Consider the following 18,315-nt stretch of genomic DNA (forward strand, 5'->3'; position numbering starts at 1 on the left):
TTTGAAAAAATATAAAATTTAATATCTTACACTACAAAACAACATGTACACGGCCAAGATGCACACAGAAAATTAGAGAAGGGAAGAAGAGCAATCACAGAAGTGTTTTGCATTCTACAGATCATAGATGACGGCATTGTATGCTTTCCTGGATCACAAAAACACCAGTTTATCACAGAGGTTTATGACAGTATTGTACAAGAAGCATACAGATCTGCCATTCCCAACAATAATCAGCTAAAATATTTGCTTTTTTAAATTAATATATATGAAAAGAGCGATACAGGCATAATCAGTGCTCCCAGACTAGACAAGGTAAGTTGTTAGACATTTGACATTGGCTTTCTTGTTCAACACTTGCGACACTTGAATGCAAGTAGAATTATATTAGATTTGCCCATATGATTGGTTGTTGAAGGCTCAGGACTGTAACTTACAGTTCTCCAAACAGCATTGTTTTGAAATTTATTACCGCCATTCTAACTCATGATAAAACACTTGTCAGTACATAAATACTCTCTACGCATCTATTATCCAACTACCATTAATTAACACTTTTTTTTTCTAGAAAGTGGTATATATTTTTGAGAAGATATCTGAAGTAAAATAACAGGATATTTACCGTCATTCCTCTATTTTAGAGCTGATCCCTAGTTACCATATGGCCGAAAAGCTGCCATATATATATACTAATAAAAACAGCTCACTCCATTTTTTTATTAACCATGCTCTTATACAATTATGCCAAGTTTAAAAGTCCGATGTGAAGTGGTATTCTTTAGATAGCTGTGAAATATACTGTTCAATGTGCTACATGCCTTTTAAGTTGTTAATATTGACAATTAAACATTATATACATGGCCATATCTGTGGGAAAACAGATCTATTTGAGAATCACACTCGCCTTTTATCATCTTTTCCAGAACCATAATTTTTTATATAGTATACTGCATGCTGATATTTGTTGTCTCTGAGGATCTACATTATAAAACTCCAGCCTTATTGTAATTATATTGTAAGAAAATATAATTAGAAGATATCTGAAGGTGTGGAACAATATAGCAAGCGGCAGGACGTTTCACAGTATATACCATGCCGTACCTGGGAACTCTCCGGGTTTTACCCAGAGACTGCATTGTGGCACTCTCCACCCCCCCACAAACAAAGCAGCATCAGTGGGAGGTCAATGGAAACATCTGCAATGTCAACAGGACAGCCCTGTGACGTCAATGTGACTGCCAATCATCATCAGTGGGACCTCCTACCCGTATCCCGCAAGAGGGGCTCTGGGTAGAAAGTTCCCAGGTATGACCATTGTTCTCTAAGTAAGGCAAAACTGGGGTTAAAGTAGTTGTTTAGAGTGATGTTTACTGTATGTAAATAGCCCTGCTATCTTACTACAAAAATACTTAATTCACTGAACCTATAGACCTACTACATTATACCTTTACAGTATTATTATTCATGAGAAATGTTCTAATTTCTGTTACAGCCACTTATCTCTTATCTTTTTAATTCAACGTTATCCATTAATACCTAGCTCATTCACAAGCAATGCCTCTTCTATTAATGACTACTTTTTATGATCACCTCACTTATAGAGGAATCATCACTTTCCTAATTATGCCTAATCCTAATTAGTATACCTACACAGAACATATTTATCAAGTTGGAATGTTTCCACTTAAGAATAAAAAATAATACTGGTATCTCTTCTATTCTCCATTGTGCTGTATTGTTAGAGCTGCCGTTTTGCTAATCACGTAATTAAACTCTTGCCCCAACCTAAGATATTGGTTATAATAATTTTGCAGTATCGTCTTACAGTTTTAAACAGACTCTAGGTATATCGGCTTATGAGAAGTCTGTTAAACAATGCAGGAAGAATCCAGGCAACTGGTTTTAATGCAACATATGCTGCAGAATCATTGGTAGTAAAGGGAATTTTGCATTAAATGCCATGCATCTGTCAGAGATCAGACCCAGAACATACATCGAATAACTTAAAAAATATAATGACACAAGTGTATCTGGAAATGAATATCCTTGTTAATGATTAATTCAATGCCATGTCTTTTTTAAGCTGCTGAGTGCTCTTAAAAAGCCAGGTTCAGCTGTAGAACTAAGCCTCCACCAAGGGCAACTGGGACATTTGAAGTCTTGGAGGAGTACAAATATTTAAGATATCTTGTAGATTGTTACTAATTCCAGTTGTTTATGGGTCAGAAAAAGTTCTGAGAACGTCACAGAAACTTTGCTTTTAAGACACAACTAACATGTAATTGTTGAAAGATGTTGTTGACAGAGTTGTTTGCAACTCATTTCAGCCCTTAAAAGTCGGCTGGTATAAAACAACATTGAATTCTCTTGATAAAACTGTAACACACACAAAAAAAAAACAATAACGAAAGAGAAATGATCACACCTGAGAATTTCCAGGCTTCAGCTACCTGGAGCCCTCCCTCTTCATTTGTTGGTGGGGCCAGTCCCAAACTCTTTAATTGTCTATGGGGATGGAAAGGGAAATGGGTGGGAATGGCGCATGCCTAAATGCTGCTCCTTTGACCCAGAGGTTTCACACCGTGACCCTGGAGGCCTGAAGAAGCAGTGAAACTTGGACAGTTTCAAGGTATGCTAATGATTCTAAAAACTGTTTAGTATGTTAATAAATAATATATACATAATGCACAATAAAACATAATAGTATGATATTACATCAACACTATGGAAAAAAACAAAAAGACATATGTCACAACGTATGCATTTGCCCTAGGCTGCACCTAATCACCTACCTAGGTGGCAGCCGTCTACCAAGCTGAATATGATATCATATCCTGGCACACTGCATGTGCGAAACTGAATAAAGTCAATAAGGAGGCTGTGTTGGTTAGGCCCAGAGCTCTATAGTGTATATGGGCGGGTTACAAGGCCCAACCAGCCCAAGGAGCAGTAGTGTGTTGGGGAGCTTGATCGCTCAACATGATGATCAGGTCCCCATAATGTGGTCCATATGCATCGCAGCCCAAGGCCTAGTTGGTCTAGGCAACAGTACACCACTGTTCTAAGTACTTGCCTACAAATTCACTGTTATGTGATGTTATAGATCTGATGGGAATAATATTTTTATTACAGTTTTAACATGCACCTATGTAAATAGTTGTTTCTCTTCAATTATTGAATCTCTGACTTGTTTGATACTTTCCCCATTTACCTACCAAACATAGCGGAGAAACGGTACCCAACAGCACCTCCCTTTAGGACAACTTACATTTTCTCTTTTTTTTTTCTTTTACCTAATTATAAGTACTGGTTTGGACTGGATTAGTATAATCATCCCTGCCATTTTAAGATCAGCAGGTGGTAATGAGGCTGTGTAACCAATAATCAACCTAGGCAGTCTGTGAGATTTTAACAAGCAACAGAACGAGACATGGCTGACCCAGGGTCAGAGAAATCCTTTGGTGGGTCCTGTCCCTTACATCCAAAAAGCAATGACTAATATAATGTATATGTTCTTTTAAGTATAATTTACGAAATGACAAATAGCAAAAGTATGTCTTTGTTGCCTTATTATAGTTAATAATTTTCCATAAAAAATAAAGTTGCAAATGGAAAAATATGATTATGCTTTACTGTTATCTCTGGAAGATTTTATAATAATGTATGATACATTCATGCTAAAATAGAATATTCTATCAATTAGTAATTATATAATTTTTCAGTATTTAAAAAAAAAATAATGAAATCAAAATCTTACAGGCTCTAAAAGATGGCAGTCCAAAACATTCATAAAAAATAAAAATCCAAAAAAAGCATTTGCTGTATAAACTGTTTTTTTTATTAAAATATTGATTTGTGGTTCATATGCTTGGCAGTGTGTTTTCTATCAGTTTAGATTATGCCAAACATCCCTTATACAAAGTGACATAATTTTCGTGGCATGGAGTCAACCCCCTCCCCCACACATGAAAAGAGAGCCAAACATGAAAACTTAATATCCTATTTAATTTTGTTGGATGTATGTATTATAATGTAAAGAGCAGCACCAGAAGCTAAAAGGTAGGGGGATATTATAGGCTTCCCATTGTGCAGATCAAAACTGTCAACTCAGCATAAAGTGTCAGACTACAATTAAAGGGAAAATGTAAATTAGCATGTTTATATTAAGACTTCATGGAAACAGTAAGAAACTGAATAAACTGTTTATATATCTTAATACAATAGACAGAAAGGGGAAAGCAAGAGGACAACTGGATTTTTAAACAATTATGTATATACATATATATTCATTGAAATCAGATCTTGGATTTCAACTGACAATTGTGGAAGCATTAATCTTCGTGCATAAAGTTGTCGATGAACGGTTGCTTATATTTCCATTCTTACCTATTGGGTCTCCTCATAGACTCCAACAGCCAAAAGGAGACCAACAGATGCCAGCAGTTGCAATGGGGCATACTGAGCTATCTATATGAAAAACATTCCACAGAGACATGAGTTTTACCAATAAATGAAAAAAAAAATCTTTACAATCAAGGTTTTCATTTTTGGTGATAGTTCTCATTTAAATCATTATACAGTATAACTCAGTCAGCATCTGATTGAAAAGATTAGTTATCTTTGACTTTAGAGTACCTTGCAGTACGAAAATATATCACAGTGAATATGCAACCCAAAATATGGAAGCTATACATATTAATGATAGAGGCAGAATTAAATATATGCATTTTTGCCTCCTATAAGATGTAACAGACGTACCCTGTATTTAGTTATTTCATTAATACCAATGTTTACCTTACGGAAAAAAAATCTGAGGTTCCTATTTTTTTTTTTAACCATTCTTTTCATACGTCATGGAAGTTGTCAAGTGTTTCAAGATAACCACAAAATTACAAGCAAAAGTGAAAAAAAAAACCCAATACTGGATGTGTAGCAAACTATACAGTATATACATTTTCATTACATCATGTATTAATCTCACCAGAGAGCAAACTAACAGTAATTCCAGAACACAGAAAATAAATATATTGTATTTGCAATTGATCAAGCAACATGTTTATACATTAGCTTTAATAACTCAATGCTGTGTAACAGCATTTCTTTTAATTTAAGAAAAAAAAGAATAAAAAAAAAACCAAGACAACTAAGATCAAGAAAAAGAAATCTAGACATATTGCTCTTCAATACACATTTATAAACAATTGAAATTTAGTAAACGTCAGTAAACCGCAGCTTTTTCCCTAGGTCGACCCTGGCTGCAAAACATTGTTGTATATGACCCATTCAAGTAAGTCCTTGGAAGTACTAAACGCGCTGCTTGAAAGCAAGATGCTATATATACAATTTCCGTACAGAGCATCATGGGAAGTCATTTGTTGTAGAAGCCAATGGAATGGCTAACCTCTCTTACTGTCCATATTCTGGATCCCATGCATGTTGCAATTACTCGAGAAGAAGAATAACACGGACAAAATAAAAAATAAATGGAAGTTTGAGTCAAATACTGATTTGGGGTTATTGGTTGTATGTTCATCGTGCTTTTTTCAGTTTTCGATAGCACTATACTTCCCTTTTTTAAATCTCAGTTTTCATTGTATCTGTAAATCTCTGGGCAGGTTACAAAGTGCAGGTTTGCTGGACTGGAGAACACCACCATTACAATGGCACCATTCCATTTAAGAACTGGGCCCTCATTTCCTGGATGCTGTTCATTATCTTTTTCTGATGGCCGGCAAGAGTGACTCCAAATCTCCTCAAATCTCTAAAAAAGGAAAAACATACAAAGCTTCTCAGACACAAAGGATCGAAGCAATTATCTCCCCGTATCTTTCCTATATTTAATATCTCTCACATACAAATATTAGAACGGTAAATTATAATGTTTACCACCCTAAAGAAAAGAAAATTGATTATTTATTCAGTTTCCCTCCCCCCAATGTCATACGTTTCAATGATACAGGATTAAGGACCTTATTAGCTGTTTTATTGCAGCAAATGATCCTTTTTTACTAAAAAGCTTTCCATAAACATGCAATAATAAAGATTAGCCCCTATAGGGAGTACTAACTTAGTATAAGTGGAAAACAATTTTGGAGCCTAAAAAAATAAAGGGTAATTAGGGCTTTACATGGTACATGGTAACAACTGTACAGGCCATTAAAAATAACACAGAAGGAGTAAATGCCAAGAGTGGTTTACAGACTTTGGCCTAAAGGTGTTTGTTTGCTTGGATCTAGGGGTTAAAGTGTAGTTACTTAAGCTAGTACTAGGTTACCTGCTACCACTTAGATTAAAATAACACAAATATGGAGTTTCTGTAATAAATATGAATAAGTACCAGTTATTGGGATTACTAATGGCAATGGCCTGTAGGTCTACAACCCCCCCAAAATAGTCCAATAAGTGGCCCAATGGTAAAGCAGCTGTCATCAGCATGCCGAGACTACATAGACAATTAGTCTCAGTTCTCAAATGATCATTTTCAAACTTTATTTAGAAAAAGAAAATCTGTTCTGCATGCTTAGGTCTGTAACAATGTATACAACCAAAATGCAGGAACCAGCATACAATGTGTTAAAATTACCATCTTACTATATGGGGATTTAGAAAATAAAAATGGGAGAGTTTCACTTTCAATCAATATCAGGTTCCCTACATTCTTATAATTCCAGTTCTAGATGTTCTGTCTGAACTCTTCCCCAACCGCCTCTATTTAAAGCAGGCAGTGGAGCCCCTATTGAAATCAATAGGAGAAGTCAATCATATATAACATCAATGTTAGCTACCATACATTCAACTGGCAGCTGCTTCAATGACTTAAATGGGACTGCTTTTGAGCGTGTGCAAGAAGTTTATATACTGATGCTTCATGTCTTAAGTTGAGGCAACCAGAAGAGGACTGGAGAAGTCTCATTTTCTAGCTTCCATAACTAAAGATGCAGTAAAATAAAAATAACATTTTGTAGACTGGACTGTTCCTTCAATACTGTATAATGACATTTGAGTAAATACAGAAATTAATAGGGAAAAAAGTTGCTGCTTACTCTAAAGTCATTTGGGTCACAGCATCCATCGAATTATATCCATTCTCCACAAAGGCATCAGTGTACCTTGCCATTTTAATTGCTTCGAGCCATTCGTTTACTGATCTGTAAGCACCGGTTCCAAGAGGACTATGCTCAACTAATAAATTTGAAATCCTGCAATGAGACATATATGACAAAAGAAAATTCTTATTTGTCAAGCGTTTATTATGGCCTGTGAATATACACTGGCAAAAATGTATTTGTTTCACTGCATTGTTATAAAAATAGAACTATCACCTATACTTTTTAACCATTATTAATTTATTAAAACAATATTTTGTTTTTAGTAATGGAGATCAGGGAAGCAGACATTTGTGGTCTTGTGTGTCCAAAATGATAATTTTTTCTGCCCTGAACCTCTTGTAGGTTCTGTTAAAATGGAGAAAAAAAATGAACAAATGAGCAAGAATTACAAGAATAATAATTCAAATCATGAGAACAGGGACTTTAGATGGCTGCCCTAAGATATGTAAATAAGATAGGTTTCTTAGGCATATATATATATATATATATTGCATACCTCCAACATTTCAAATCTCAGGACACCTGTGTTGGGGTGTGTGGCAAGAGGCAGGGTGGTACAGGCCCTGGGAGAGAGTGGGATGGGAAGCATGGCCACCTGTCAATGTTAGTGTCTCCAAGAGACAAGCAGTATCTGCAAGGGAGCTGCAAAAGCCAGACCTGAGTTTTCACCTCAATGGGCCAGTCAGAGGACCTTCCCAACCCACCCATGTTCCTCGCTGTATGCTTCCATTAAAGGCACACTTCATATTACCATGCCACAGTTAGCAGATGTTGTAATGAGGTAAGTTGAAAATGTTGGTTTTAGTATTTCAGCAAATGCAGCAACATTCAATCTTGCCTTGTCAGCCTGTCCCCAAAATAATTAGAACAATGTACTAAGGCAATGTTCCCGAACCCTCTCCTCAAGGCACACCTACCAGTCCATGATTTAGGTGTTACTCAGGGATGTTTAAGGTGTTTTTGTTTGTTAATTATGACATATAACATCTGAGTAATACCTAAATCCTGGACTGTTAGGTGTGCCTTGAGGAGAGGGCTGATGAACACTGTACTAAGGTAAAATTATTTCAAGAACTTCTAATAGGTGATAATTACCGCTATTGCACGGTGGCTATATGATTAATTTTACTTATACTAATAGAATAACCTTGCAGACCTGTGAGGTATATAGTATAGGCAAAACAGGATACCCCGGAACATTTCAGGCACCCAAGTTGGGAGACCTGCATTGAGGGGTATGGCAAGAGGCCCAACAGTAAGAAGGTCCCTAAGCATGGCCATCCACCCACCTTATCCAAATTGCCACTTCGTGATGCTAGTAACAGCACAGACCTCCACAGATTTTTCTACTTAGCGTCCTACTTGGGCCAGTCAGTGTGTACATCAGAGGACCTTCCCAACTGGCCCATGCTGCGCACCACCCACAAAAGTGGGACAGTGGGGAAACTAAATGGCACAGCAGGACAATGCCTAGAAATCAGGACTGTCTTGTGAAAACTGAAACTGTTAGGAGGTATGGATCAGGAAGGGGTTCATTCCACAATACTTAAAAGTAGATATACAACTGTGCTGGCTTAATTATATTTCATTTTAACCTTCAATTTTCATATATTAATTATACAAGAGAAAATCGCTTTAACCCCTTCGTGACAAAGGCTGATTTTACTTTTTGTACCCTTCGTGACAATGGCTGTTTTATCGTTTCTGCGGTGTTTGTGTTTAGCTGTAATTTTCTCTTAACCCATTTACTAAACCCACACAAGTTATATATTGTTTTTTTCAGGACAAGAAGGGCTTTCTTCAGACACCATATGATGTAATTTCCTATAATAAAAATAATAAAATATGACGAAAAATTGAAAAAAAACCACATTTTCTCACTTTTATTTGAAAAATCTTTTATTCATCATAAAAAACTACTGAAAAAACCTGCTAAATAGATTCTACTATTTGTCCTGAGTTTAGAAATACCCAATGTTTTTATGGTTTTTTGCTTTCTTCTACACGTTATGGGGCAATAAGTACAAGTAGCGTTTTGCTAATTCAAAACCATTTTTCTCTGAATCTGGTAATTCTGTCTCTATGTGGTATTTGGGGCATCTTTGAAGCCAGCAAATTAAATTTACCCCACCAAACCATATATTTTTGAAAACTAGACACCCCAGGGTATTTTAGATGCTGATAGTTTAACCCTTTCCATGCACTAATCCTACCACCAACCCTTGTCAAAGTTTGGGATAGTAATTGTTTTTGGTGTTTTTTTCACATACTTTGTACTTCAGGTGTGAAATTACAGCTCCTGGTATATGTTGCTGTCACACAACACCCAGATATGTGTCCAGCAACATCTCCTGAGTACATTGATACCCCACATGCATGGGTTTGTCAGATTGTTTGGGGGCAAAAGGGCCACATTTGGAACATGAGCAATTCAAATTCAGTAGGAATTTTACATCTGGGTAAAGAAAAATGCTTGTACCCAACTATCAGTAGGGACAGGTTACAAGAAAGCCTGGCCTATCTCCAAGAAGGGATTTGATCTAGCACCTTAAGTGGTCCCTCATGCCACGGAATGGACACAGGGTTCACTTGACAGTGCAAATAAAAACGCTTAAAAATGGTGGAGCAAATAAAAGCTAAAAAACAGTAAATGTAACAAAAAATTAAAAAAAAATACAAAAATGGAGCAGGAACAAAAAAAAAATTAAAAATGGGAAACTGTGTGATACAGCTTGAAGCAGTCACCGACACAGAGTGCAGGTTTTCCAGGGCAATCTGGACAGTAGAATGGGGTGTCCTTTCTTTGCCCCCTGCTGTAGCATACCCTGCATCTCTTTTGGGGATTCTGCTTCTTTGCTGTAGGGGGGATTTTAAAAATAAAATGGGTAGCCCCAATTCTGTTGGTTCCCATCACTACTTGGGGACCAGGTGCATCACGGTACAAGATACCTGAAATTACTTCGAGCTGAAACTGCAAAAAAGACAGCTTCAGCCCAGTGTCTGCTTTTTTGTGCAGCAAAAAAGCGTTATAGGTTGCAATTTGCATTAGATAAATTGCAACCTTCTTGTACCAGGCCTTTGTCTTCCTCATAATGAGGTAGGGCTGTAGGAGTTGATCTGACAGATCAACTCCACCCATGTGCTTGTTATAGGCCCTGATGCACACTGGCTTTGTAGTGACCCCAGCTCTGCCACGGACGGAAACCTCCACGGTTCTCTCATCGTGGATGGTGCTCAGCATGCACACCTCTTTTCTGTCCCTGAACTTCAATGCCAAAAGCTCCTCTTGGCGTAGAGCTGAGGTCTCCCCCTTTCCTAGCCGGGTTCGTACCAGGCGTTGTGGGAAACCCAAGCGGTTCTTTTTTATAGAACCGCAAGCTACCGTATCGAAACAATACAGCAGCTTGAACAAAGGGACGCTTGTATAGAAGTTATCTACATACAAGTGGTAGCCTTTGTTCATAAGGGGGAATATTAGGTCCCAAACAATCTTGGCACTGGTGCCCAGATGATCTGGGCAACCTGGAGGGTCAAGGTAGCTATCCTTACCCTCGTATACCCGGAAGGCATGAGTATATCCTGTCTCGCTCTCACAGAGCTTATACACCTTCACTCCATACCTGGAGCGCTTGGAAGGAATATACTGCTTGAATCCCAACCTTCCTTTATATTTCATTAGGGATTCATCCACGCAGATATTCTTTCCAGGTGTATAAACCTCTGGAAACCTGGCAGCGAGATGGGTAATCAGGGGGCGGATTTTGTACAGCCTATCAAACTGGGGGTCCTCCTTAGGGGGGCACAGGCTGTTGTCGCTAAAATGCATGAAACGAAGAATCATTTCATACCTTTGCCTAGTTATAGTTTGGGCAAAAATGGGGGTACTAAAGATGGGGCTGGTGCTCCAGTAGGAGCGGATGGAGGGCTTTTTTATAATGCCCATTAACATTGTGAGTGCCCAGAATTTAAGAAATTCTGGCACGTCAATGGGAGTCCATGGCTGTTTTGCCCAAAAAGAATTAGGGCTAGCAGCACGGTGCTGCTGGGCATAAATGTTTGTTTGTGTGACAATGTCTCCCAAGACATCGTCTCCCAAAAAAACCTGCACAAATTGCAGTGGAGTGAATCCTGTAACATCAATATTGATGCCAGGAATTCCAGAAAAAGGAGGGATAGCTGGCTTGTACCTATTAGGCGCTACCCATGCCTCTGGTGCACTGCCACGACTACGTGTGGTAGGCGTCCTAACAGCCACAGATACATCACTAGATGTATCTGTGAACTGACCAACGTCAAAATCTGACGCTGTATCAGTGGCCTCAGAATCTGTGGCCAAAAAGGCATACGCCTCCTCAGCCGTATACCGCTGCATGGTAAGAATTGCAGCAAAAATAGTGGGGAAGGAAAGGGTTAATGGCTATAATAAAAAAAAAACAAAAACTAAAAAAAACTAAAAAAACATGTAAAAAAAATAAAACCCCCAAAAACAATTGCCACTATGCAAGATCACTGTTTATGCAGTGATCAATGGCAATGAAGGGGTTAATATTATATGGGTGGCTCTTATAAGAGCCTTTGGATCAATATATATATATTTTTATTAGGGAATACCTGAAATACCAGAACACACCGATCTGTCTCTCTCCCTCACTAGAAGCAAGTGAAGGAGGGGGGCAGATCCAATACTGATCAAAGGCAATGTTTAGAAAACATTGCCTTTGATTTATCAAATCATGATCACTCTTATGAGTGATCTGACCACTAGGGGTGTTATTCACTGGATGTCCATGACATCCAGCAACACCCCCCCGATGATGTCAGCAGGCTCCGCCCCCCGGCTTGATGGGCGCCGCCATCTTGAAACACCGCGTGTGTTTCGAAGACACCGGCACCGGGAAGGTAAGTTGAGCATTTAGGAAGCGATCGCGAGTCGCTTCCTTTGCTAAACAGGTGTTGCAAAGATGCCTCGATACTGAGGCATCTTAGCAACACCAGCTAAGCAAAGGAAGCGACTCGCGATCGCTTCCTAAACCCGTTTTTCGGCGGCGGGCGCCGCCATGTTTGAAAGACGTGCAGTCTTTCGAACATGTTTTTTTTTTGCTCCTAGGAGCGATCGGGGGGGGGCGGGAATGTTTTTTTTGGTGTTGCTCAATGCCTCGATGTCGAGGCATTAGAGCAACACCGTTTGAGTGAAAAAATCGATCACGGATCGATTTTTTCACCCGTTTAAAGACGTGCCGGTCCTGGCACGTCAATTGTCATAATCGTCACGATTTTCAGTGACGTGCCCGGACCGGCAATTGTCACGAAGGGGTTAAATAATGTAAAATTATGTTATTTTTACCCATTTGATGCATTAACAAGTGTCTTCAAGCTGCTTGGATTACGGATCATCTTGTCCAACATGTTGACAATTTCTTCAAACTTGGGCCTGCTGTTCCGGTCTTTCTGCCAGCAATCCAACATGAGCTGGTATAATGCAGCAGGACAATCCATAGGACTTGGCAAACGGTAACCTTCTTCAACAGCCTTTATTACCTAATAAAGACAAATTCATTATTTCCAGACATTCATTTTTTAACTTACAAGCTTAGTGAAGGGAAGGTGTACATCAAGGTTAATTATGGCATTACGAAGGGTAACCTTATGTAAACACAATGACATAGACATTAAACCAATTGAGATCGGTATGGGAAAAAGTCCTTAAATTAAAATTACATTGTTTAGTTGTTTTTATATTTTAAAGAAACAATTAGATGTTATCACACGTTATATGTATATGTGCAATTGTTAAATTCTACAGATTGAGCTTTCGCTCAAAGTTATCCCAGATTGTTCTAAAATAATTGTGCAGCTTCTATGCAATACGAAAAACAAAGAACGGTTTACTTGCTTTATAACTGAAACTAGTTTATTTAATTGTAACCTGTTCTTATGTGATTTCATTATAAAGGCAGATTTCTACGATACTCTTAGTGAGTTTTATACTGCTTGAGGTAATTTGCGTGATAATTCTGTAGTACATACAGATCTGAAGAGAGTCCCCTATAGCAACTACCTGATTGTTTAACATTATCATTGCCTTTCACATTTAAATAGCCAAAAATGGAAAACTCAGGATTATTAAGTGGATGAAAAAAAACAAAAACTAATGTTTAACACAAAAACTAATAATTTACAGTGTGGGGCATAGATTTATCCCTTGTATTCTAAGGTCAAACGCCACTCAATGAACCTTCTAAATGAAAGCACTATGTGGGGGATAGTGTTTTGTAATATTTAGGAACCAGTCAATCATATTTAGATGCAAATCTAAGTTTCATGGGATCAGAAAGTGATGTACGCACATAAAGAGTGAAATTATCTATTCATAATATACACATATAAAGCCAGGGCGACACTGAAGAATAACAGCCTTTCATATATCATGCGTATTCAGAGAGCCAACGTCTATTGTATCTTTTCAGATAAGATAAAACATTATTAAAAACAAGCTAATATCAGTTATAAAATCCTCCTTTATATCATTAATCCTATAGTGTATCACATGAAATATTAAATTTTACAAGGTCAATAGGCTCAATATTACAAAAAAAGAAAGCTGACAGGGACTCAAATACATGTATTAATGGATTGGGGGATCTGGATATTGTAACTGCTTTTTGTGAATTTTGAAAATACCTCTTAAAATCTAATTTTAGATGAAGGGAATTATCTAGACATGCCTTGTCATTTTAATATAGGAGACTCCAATAAACTTTGTTCCAAAATTTTAATCTGGCCATAGTGTTGTATGGTCCTTTGTCAGCAGTGCTTAACAAACGTCTAAAGGTAAGATAATGAAAATAAGTGGATATTTAATTTCCAACTAATTGGGCAGTCTTATTTTCTTGTAACCCAAACATTTTAAAGGTCCACTTAAGAGCTTAATATATATTCTGTAAATTGTTTGAACAAAGAGATAGACAGATAAATCCTGCGCCCAGGATCGCTTAAATGGAACAAGGGGCCAGCACTACGACATGGTTAAAATGGTCATGTTTTATTTGTAATGATGGAGGGGCAAACTCAAGTTGCTGATTTTGCAGGTGGCTGAAAGGGACCACAAGTGGTCCATTAACTCTCTAATATTGATTTAAAAAGTTGGTGTCGGATCATCCAAAAGACAGATTTCAAGTTCCCTATGGGAGACCTGAGGACCTAAAATACAACTTTGCATCAGATTCAGGTCCAACTTTATTCTCTAAATTGCATTAAATCAGTGATGTCGATTCATCAGGCAAAAGGCAGTCCAGGACCCCTTTAATAATTGAGACAACACCGGTAATAAAATTAGGCATCACATCAGATTTGGGAGCAGCCTATATTTTGAATAAAATTCTGTTTTCAGAAAGCACAGCATCTAAATGAATCAAAACAGGTGTGAATTTATTGTTCCATCTATATCAAATGCATCATCGCTATGGTTCTGGGGAATTCTGATGTGCATAAACAGTCCCCTAAATCGATTCAGACGTGCACTTGCAATCAGTTTCAGCAACTGATTATGTGATCAGTTTAGTACATCTGATGTGTAAATGCATATTTCTTACTCCAAATAAGCCAATTATATTTAAAAAAAAAACCATGTTGCCGCATCTTTAATTCCAGTTTGATTTTTCAATTTCGAGATCAAGCAGTATGTAGAAGAAAGCTATGTTTTGATGTACGTGCTGTTATTAGCTAATAAATTAGTTCATATTTACTGCAGTGGTGTTACGTCCAACTGCAATGTCTTGAAAAATATTGCGTGCTAGCTCATATAGTAAAATATCTGGATAAATAGGAACATTCAGTAAAGCACTTACATCTTGGTTTGTCATCTCCCAGTATGGTCTCTCTCCATAGGACATGACTTCCCACATGACTATCCCATAGCTCCAGACGTCACTTGCAGAGGTGAACTTACGAAACGCAATGGCTTCAGGTGCTGTCCATCGGATTGGTATCTTTCCTCCCTTTGGACATCATAAAAAAAATGTAATCTATTTTTTGTTTTCTTATTTTAATTACAAGTCAAAAATTCCCAAGACAACGAAGTCTACAGAAAAAAACCTAGACAACTAATTTTATAGAGGTGATGTAAAAAACAAGGGCATGTTTTGATGATGGTTCCATCCACTCCCACCATAACCCTATTTTCACCATATTCCAAACAGATGCATTAACAAATTAGTTCCAGTCATTCTGCTCTTGATTTAGCATTATATTAGATTATATTATAGATAGTTTTTTTTTTAGGTTTTTTTTTAGTATCTTACCCTGGTTGTATAAGCTGCTTCAGGATCATCCTCCAAGACCCTGGATAAGCCAAAATCTGAAACTTTACATACTAAATTGCTGTTTATCAGAATATTTCTTGCTGCCAGGTCTCTGTGTACATATCCCATGTCAGAAAGGTACTTCATGCCAGATGCAATCCCTCTCAGCATTCCTACCAGCTGAATTACAGTAAACTGGCCATCATTTTTCTGTGGAGTAAATATTAAAACAGTTAAGACATTTGTATTTTTGTTTTAAGAAAAAAACGTGCAAAACGCCGTGGTGAAATAATTTTTTCTTTAAAAAAAAAAAAAATTAACCAATAGACAGACACTAACCTTAAGAAAAGTATCCAGTGAGCCATTTTCCATGTATTCTGTCACAATCATTACTGGTTTGCCTATGTAAATAATATAAAAAAAACACAGTTAGATTTAGGTTAAGTTAGGGATTTATACTTTAAAAACTTCTCGTTAATCAAAGGCATTTTCCGATATAAATATATATACGGTATATATATTTATATAAGATCTGGAGACACTGAAAGATTGTCCACGCAGTAATGGCTCGCTACCGATAAATTTGCCCAGCACAGCGGTAGCCATGCAGGGCCATTTAAAAAGCAAGCAATTGTTTTTCTCAGCAACTGGAATCTTCATCTTATACATTATTTTTAATGGCGTCTATATAAAATTTGCATGCAAAATATGAAACCTGCTGACAGGACAGTATTATCACTTTTACCCAAGTGAAGCAGGAAATTAAATAAAAAATATAGAGTAAATAAAGAGTTCTGCAAGTAAAAAGGGTGAAAATGAAAATAGACGATGATGCAGAAGAGCTGAATATTTCCTTTATCTAATATTAGTAAGGCAACCTGGGACTTTATCCTGCTGTATAAACACACGATAATCTCATATGAAAGCAAGAATAATATTGTTTGCAGTCTAATTATTTTGTATGCTAGAAAGATTTGATCATATTAAGAGTTGGATTCATTTCTGGCAAAACTGTTGCTGTTATTGCAATTATGCTGGTAACATGTTATCTATTCAAGCGTTGTTAATATGAAACAAATATAATTTAGAAGCTGTCAATGAAAGAATCACATCATGTATATCTAGGGCATGCAGTATTTTCCTTAAATGTTTATTCCCAATGGAAATGCCTGTTTGTATATATATATCTATATATCTATATCTATATATATAGATATATATATATATAGATATATAGATATATATATATACACTTATGCCTAGGTAGCTAGGAGGTTTTGTTCTTGTTTTGAATAAGAAGGCCCTAATTTCATTTTTATTCTATTTCTTGACAGTTTAAAAGCATATAGGATTAAAAATAAATGTAACTATGATTTAGTGCTCACAGCAGTCAATATACATTGCACATCTCCAGGTTTGAACCAGAGTCTCCAGGTGAAGCCCTTCTTCCATGATCTCCGGTTCAGTTTGGGGCCAGGGGAGTGGTATATGGTCATTAGTGACACCTACTCCCTGTCCACTTTCCTTCTGCCACCCACGGCCCCGAGCCTGTATTTTTATGTCATATCACTATGTGTTTCAACTGATGTTTTAATCTTTATGTCACAGAGAGATTTCTCTGTAAGCAGAAAAGTTACATGTATCTATGAAAAATAGCTTTTAGGTCTGTAGTACTGCATATGGTGAGCCCCAATCCAAATCATCTGTTTATACACATGAAATTGCCCCATGGGAAAGATGACGCTGGTTACCAGTGAACCTTCCAAGATGTATAGGCAAGAAGCATCAGCACCCAAAGAACAAACAAACAACAAATAATGCAATAGTGTAAAACACATACCCCTACGCTCTTCTTCATTGATTTTTTTTAACTCTAATAAATACTGTTATTTATCATCTGTTGTTGCCTCTAGCTACTACTGTTTCTTTGTGAGTTTGTGAAATATCCACACTGTCATTCTTGTTATGAGTGGCTTTTCATTGGTTGCTAGAGTGCCAGAGAAAAAAAGCCGGCCATGTACAGAACTGAAACACTTTGGTGGCTACTAAGTATCTGATGATAAGAGAAAGAAGCTGATGATGGAAACATGGGTTAGAAACTTTCGGCCCATATAGTCTGCCTGTTTTTCCTGCTCTAATGCCATAACAAGTCTCTGGTCTCATCTCACATTCAGGATGGCCATCTGTCTATCCTAAGTAGGTTTAATGCCCATCCCATGCCTTATCATTTATAGATGGTAAGCTTGTTTGAGCTTGGCCCTCCTCAACAGTTGTTTCTTTAAGTCAAATGTTATGTTATATGCTACTTACAGTGCTATGGAATATGATGGTGCTACATACAACAATAATAAATCTGTTATTGTTTGGCGGCCAGTTTTAATAATGTATGTAATCTTTATCTACTAGTAATATAGCAATAGTTTTGTACCTCAGTGTATTTAAAAAAAACTATTATGCCTAATTTTTCTAAACCTTTTTACTTGAACTCATCCTGATTGCAATAGTCCCGTATAATAGTTTCTTTTTTTTTCTATTTTTTTCATTATTTTCGATTTCCTCGTCCGTGCTACAGTCTGAAAGTAATTGTTGAGCACATTAGCATTGGATCAGGAGGCATGAAATTAAAGACACAAATAACATAGCAAATTAGAAGTCACGTTATAAGTCAAGTGGCTGCTTTAACAAGATCACAAAGAAAATAACACTGCAAAGCTGGAATTTCATTTCAATTTACATGAAATTTAGAAAAAAAGACATAATGTAAAATATGTATTAGCTATAAAAAAAACCTTAAAGCTATTAGTGATTTTTTTCAAACAATTTTGCACTGCAGGAAATTATGAAATATAATGTGGAATTGAGATTTTTTTATTTCATTGGAAAGCTGTCTATTTTATCATAGTCTA

The 18,315-nt window shown here is 36.9% G+C and overlaps 1 protein-coding gene and 1 non-coding gene across 4 annotated transcripts in view; both read right to left on the bottom strand.

The window, feature by feature from the left end:
- Positions 1-5,655: 5,655 nt before the first annotated feature.
- LOC149284317 (ephrin type-A receptor 5) overlaps positions 5,656-18,315 on the bottom strand; it is a 127,138-nt gene continuing 114,478 nt past the window's right edge. For 2 of the 3 annotated variants that reach the window (XM_089496868.1, XM_089496870.1), the window contains 6 exons: positions 15,749-15,810; positions 15,410-15,619; positions 14,957-15,106; positions 12,454-12,647; positions 7,044-7,199; positions 5,656-5,761 (listed from right to left, as the gene is read on the bottom strand). In XM_089496868.1, the coding sequence (XP_089352994.1) occupies positions 5,656-5,761; positions 7,044-7,199; positions 12,454-12,647; positions 14,957-15,106; positions 15,410-15,619; positions 15,749-15,810 (878 nt within the window). Of the gene's footprint in view, positions 5,762-7,043; positions 7,206-12,453; positions 12,648-14,956; positions 15,107-15,409; positions 15,620-15,748; positions 15,811-18,315 lie in introns of all 3 variants that reach the window. The other variant, XM_089496869.1, reaches the window with a different exon arrangement.
- LOC149284318 (small nucleolar RNA SNORA35) lies at positions 9,581-9,710 on the bottom strand. Its single transcript, XR_016277858.1, has one exon. It is a non-coding gene; the product is annotated as a small nucleolar RNA SNORA35 (small nucleolar RNA).

Source organism: Sceloporus occidentalis, unplaced genomic scaffold (assembly GCF_023333645.1).
Source record: "Sceloporus occidentalis isolate IW3139 unplaced genomic scaffold, rSceOcc1.0.p SCAF_95, whole genome shotgun sequence".
In the NCBI taxonomy this organism is placed as follows: Eukaryota; Metazoa; Chordata; class Lepidosauria; order Squamata; family Phrynosomatidae; genus Sceloporus; species Sceloporus occidentalis.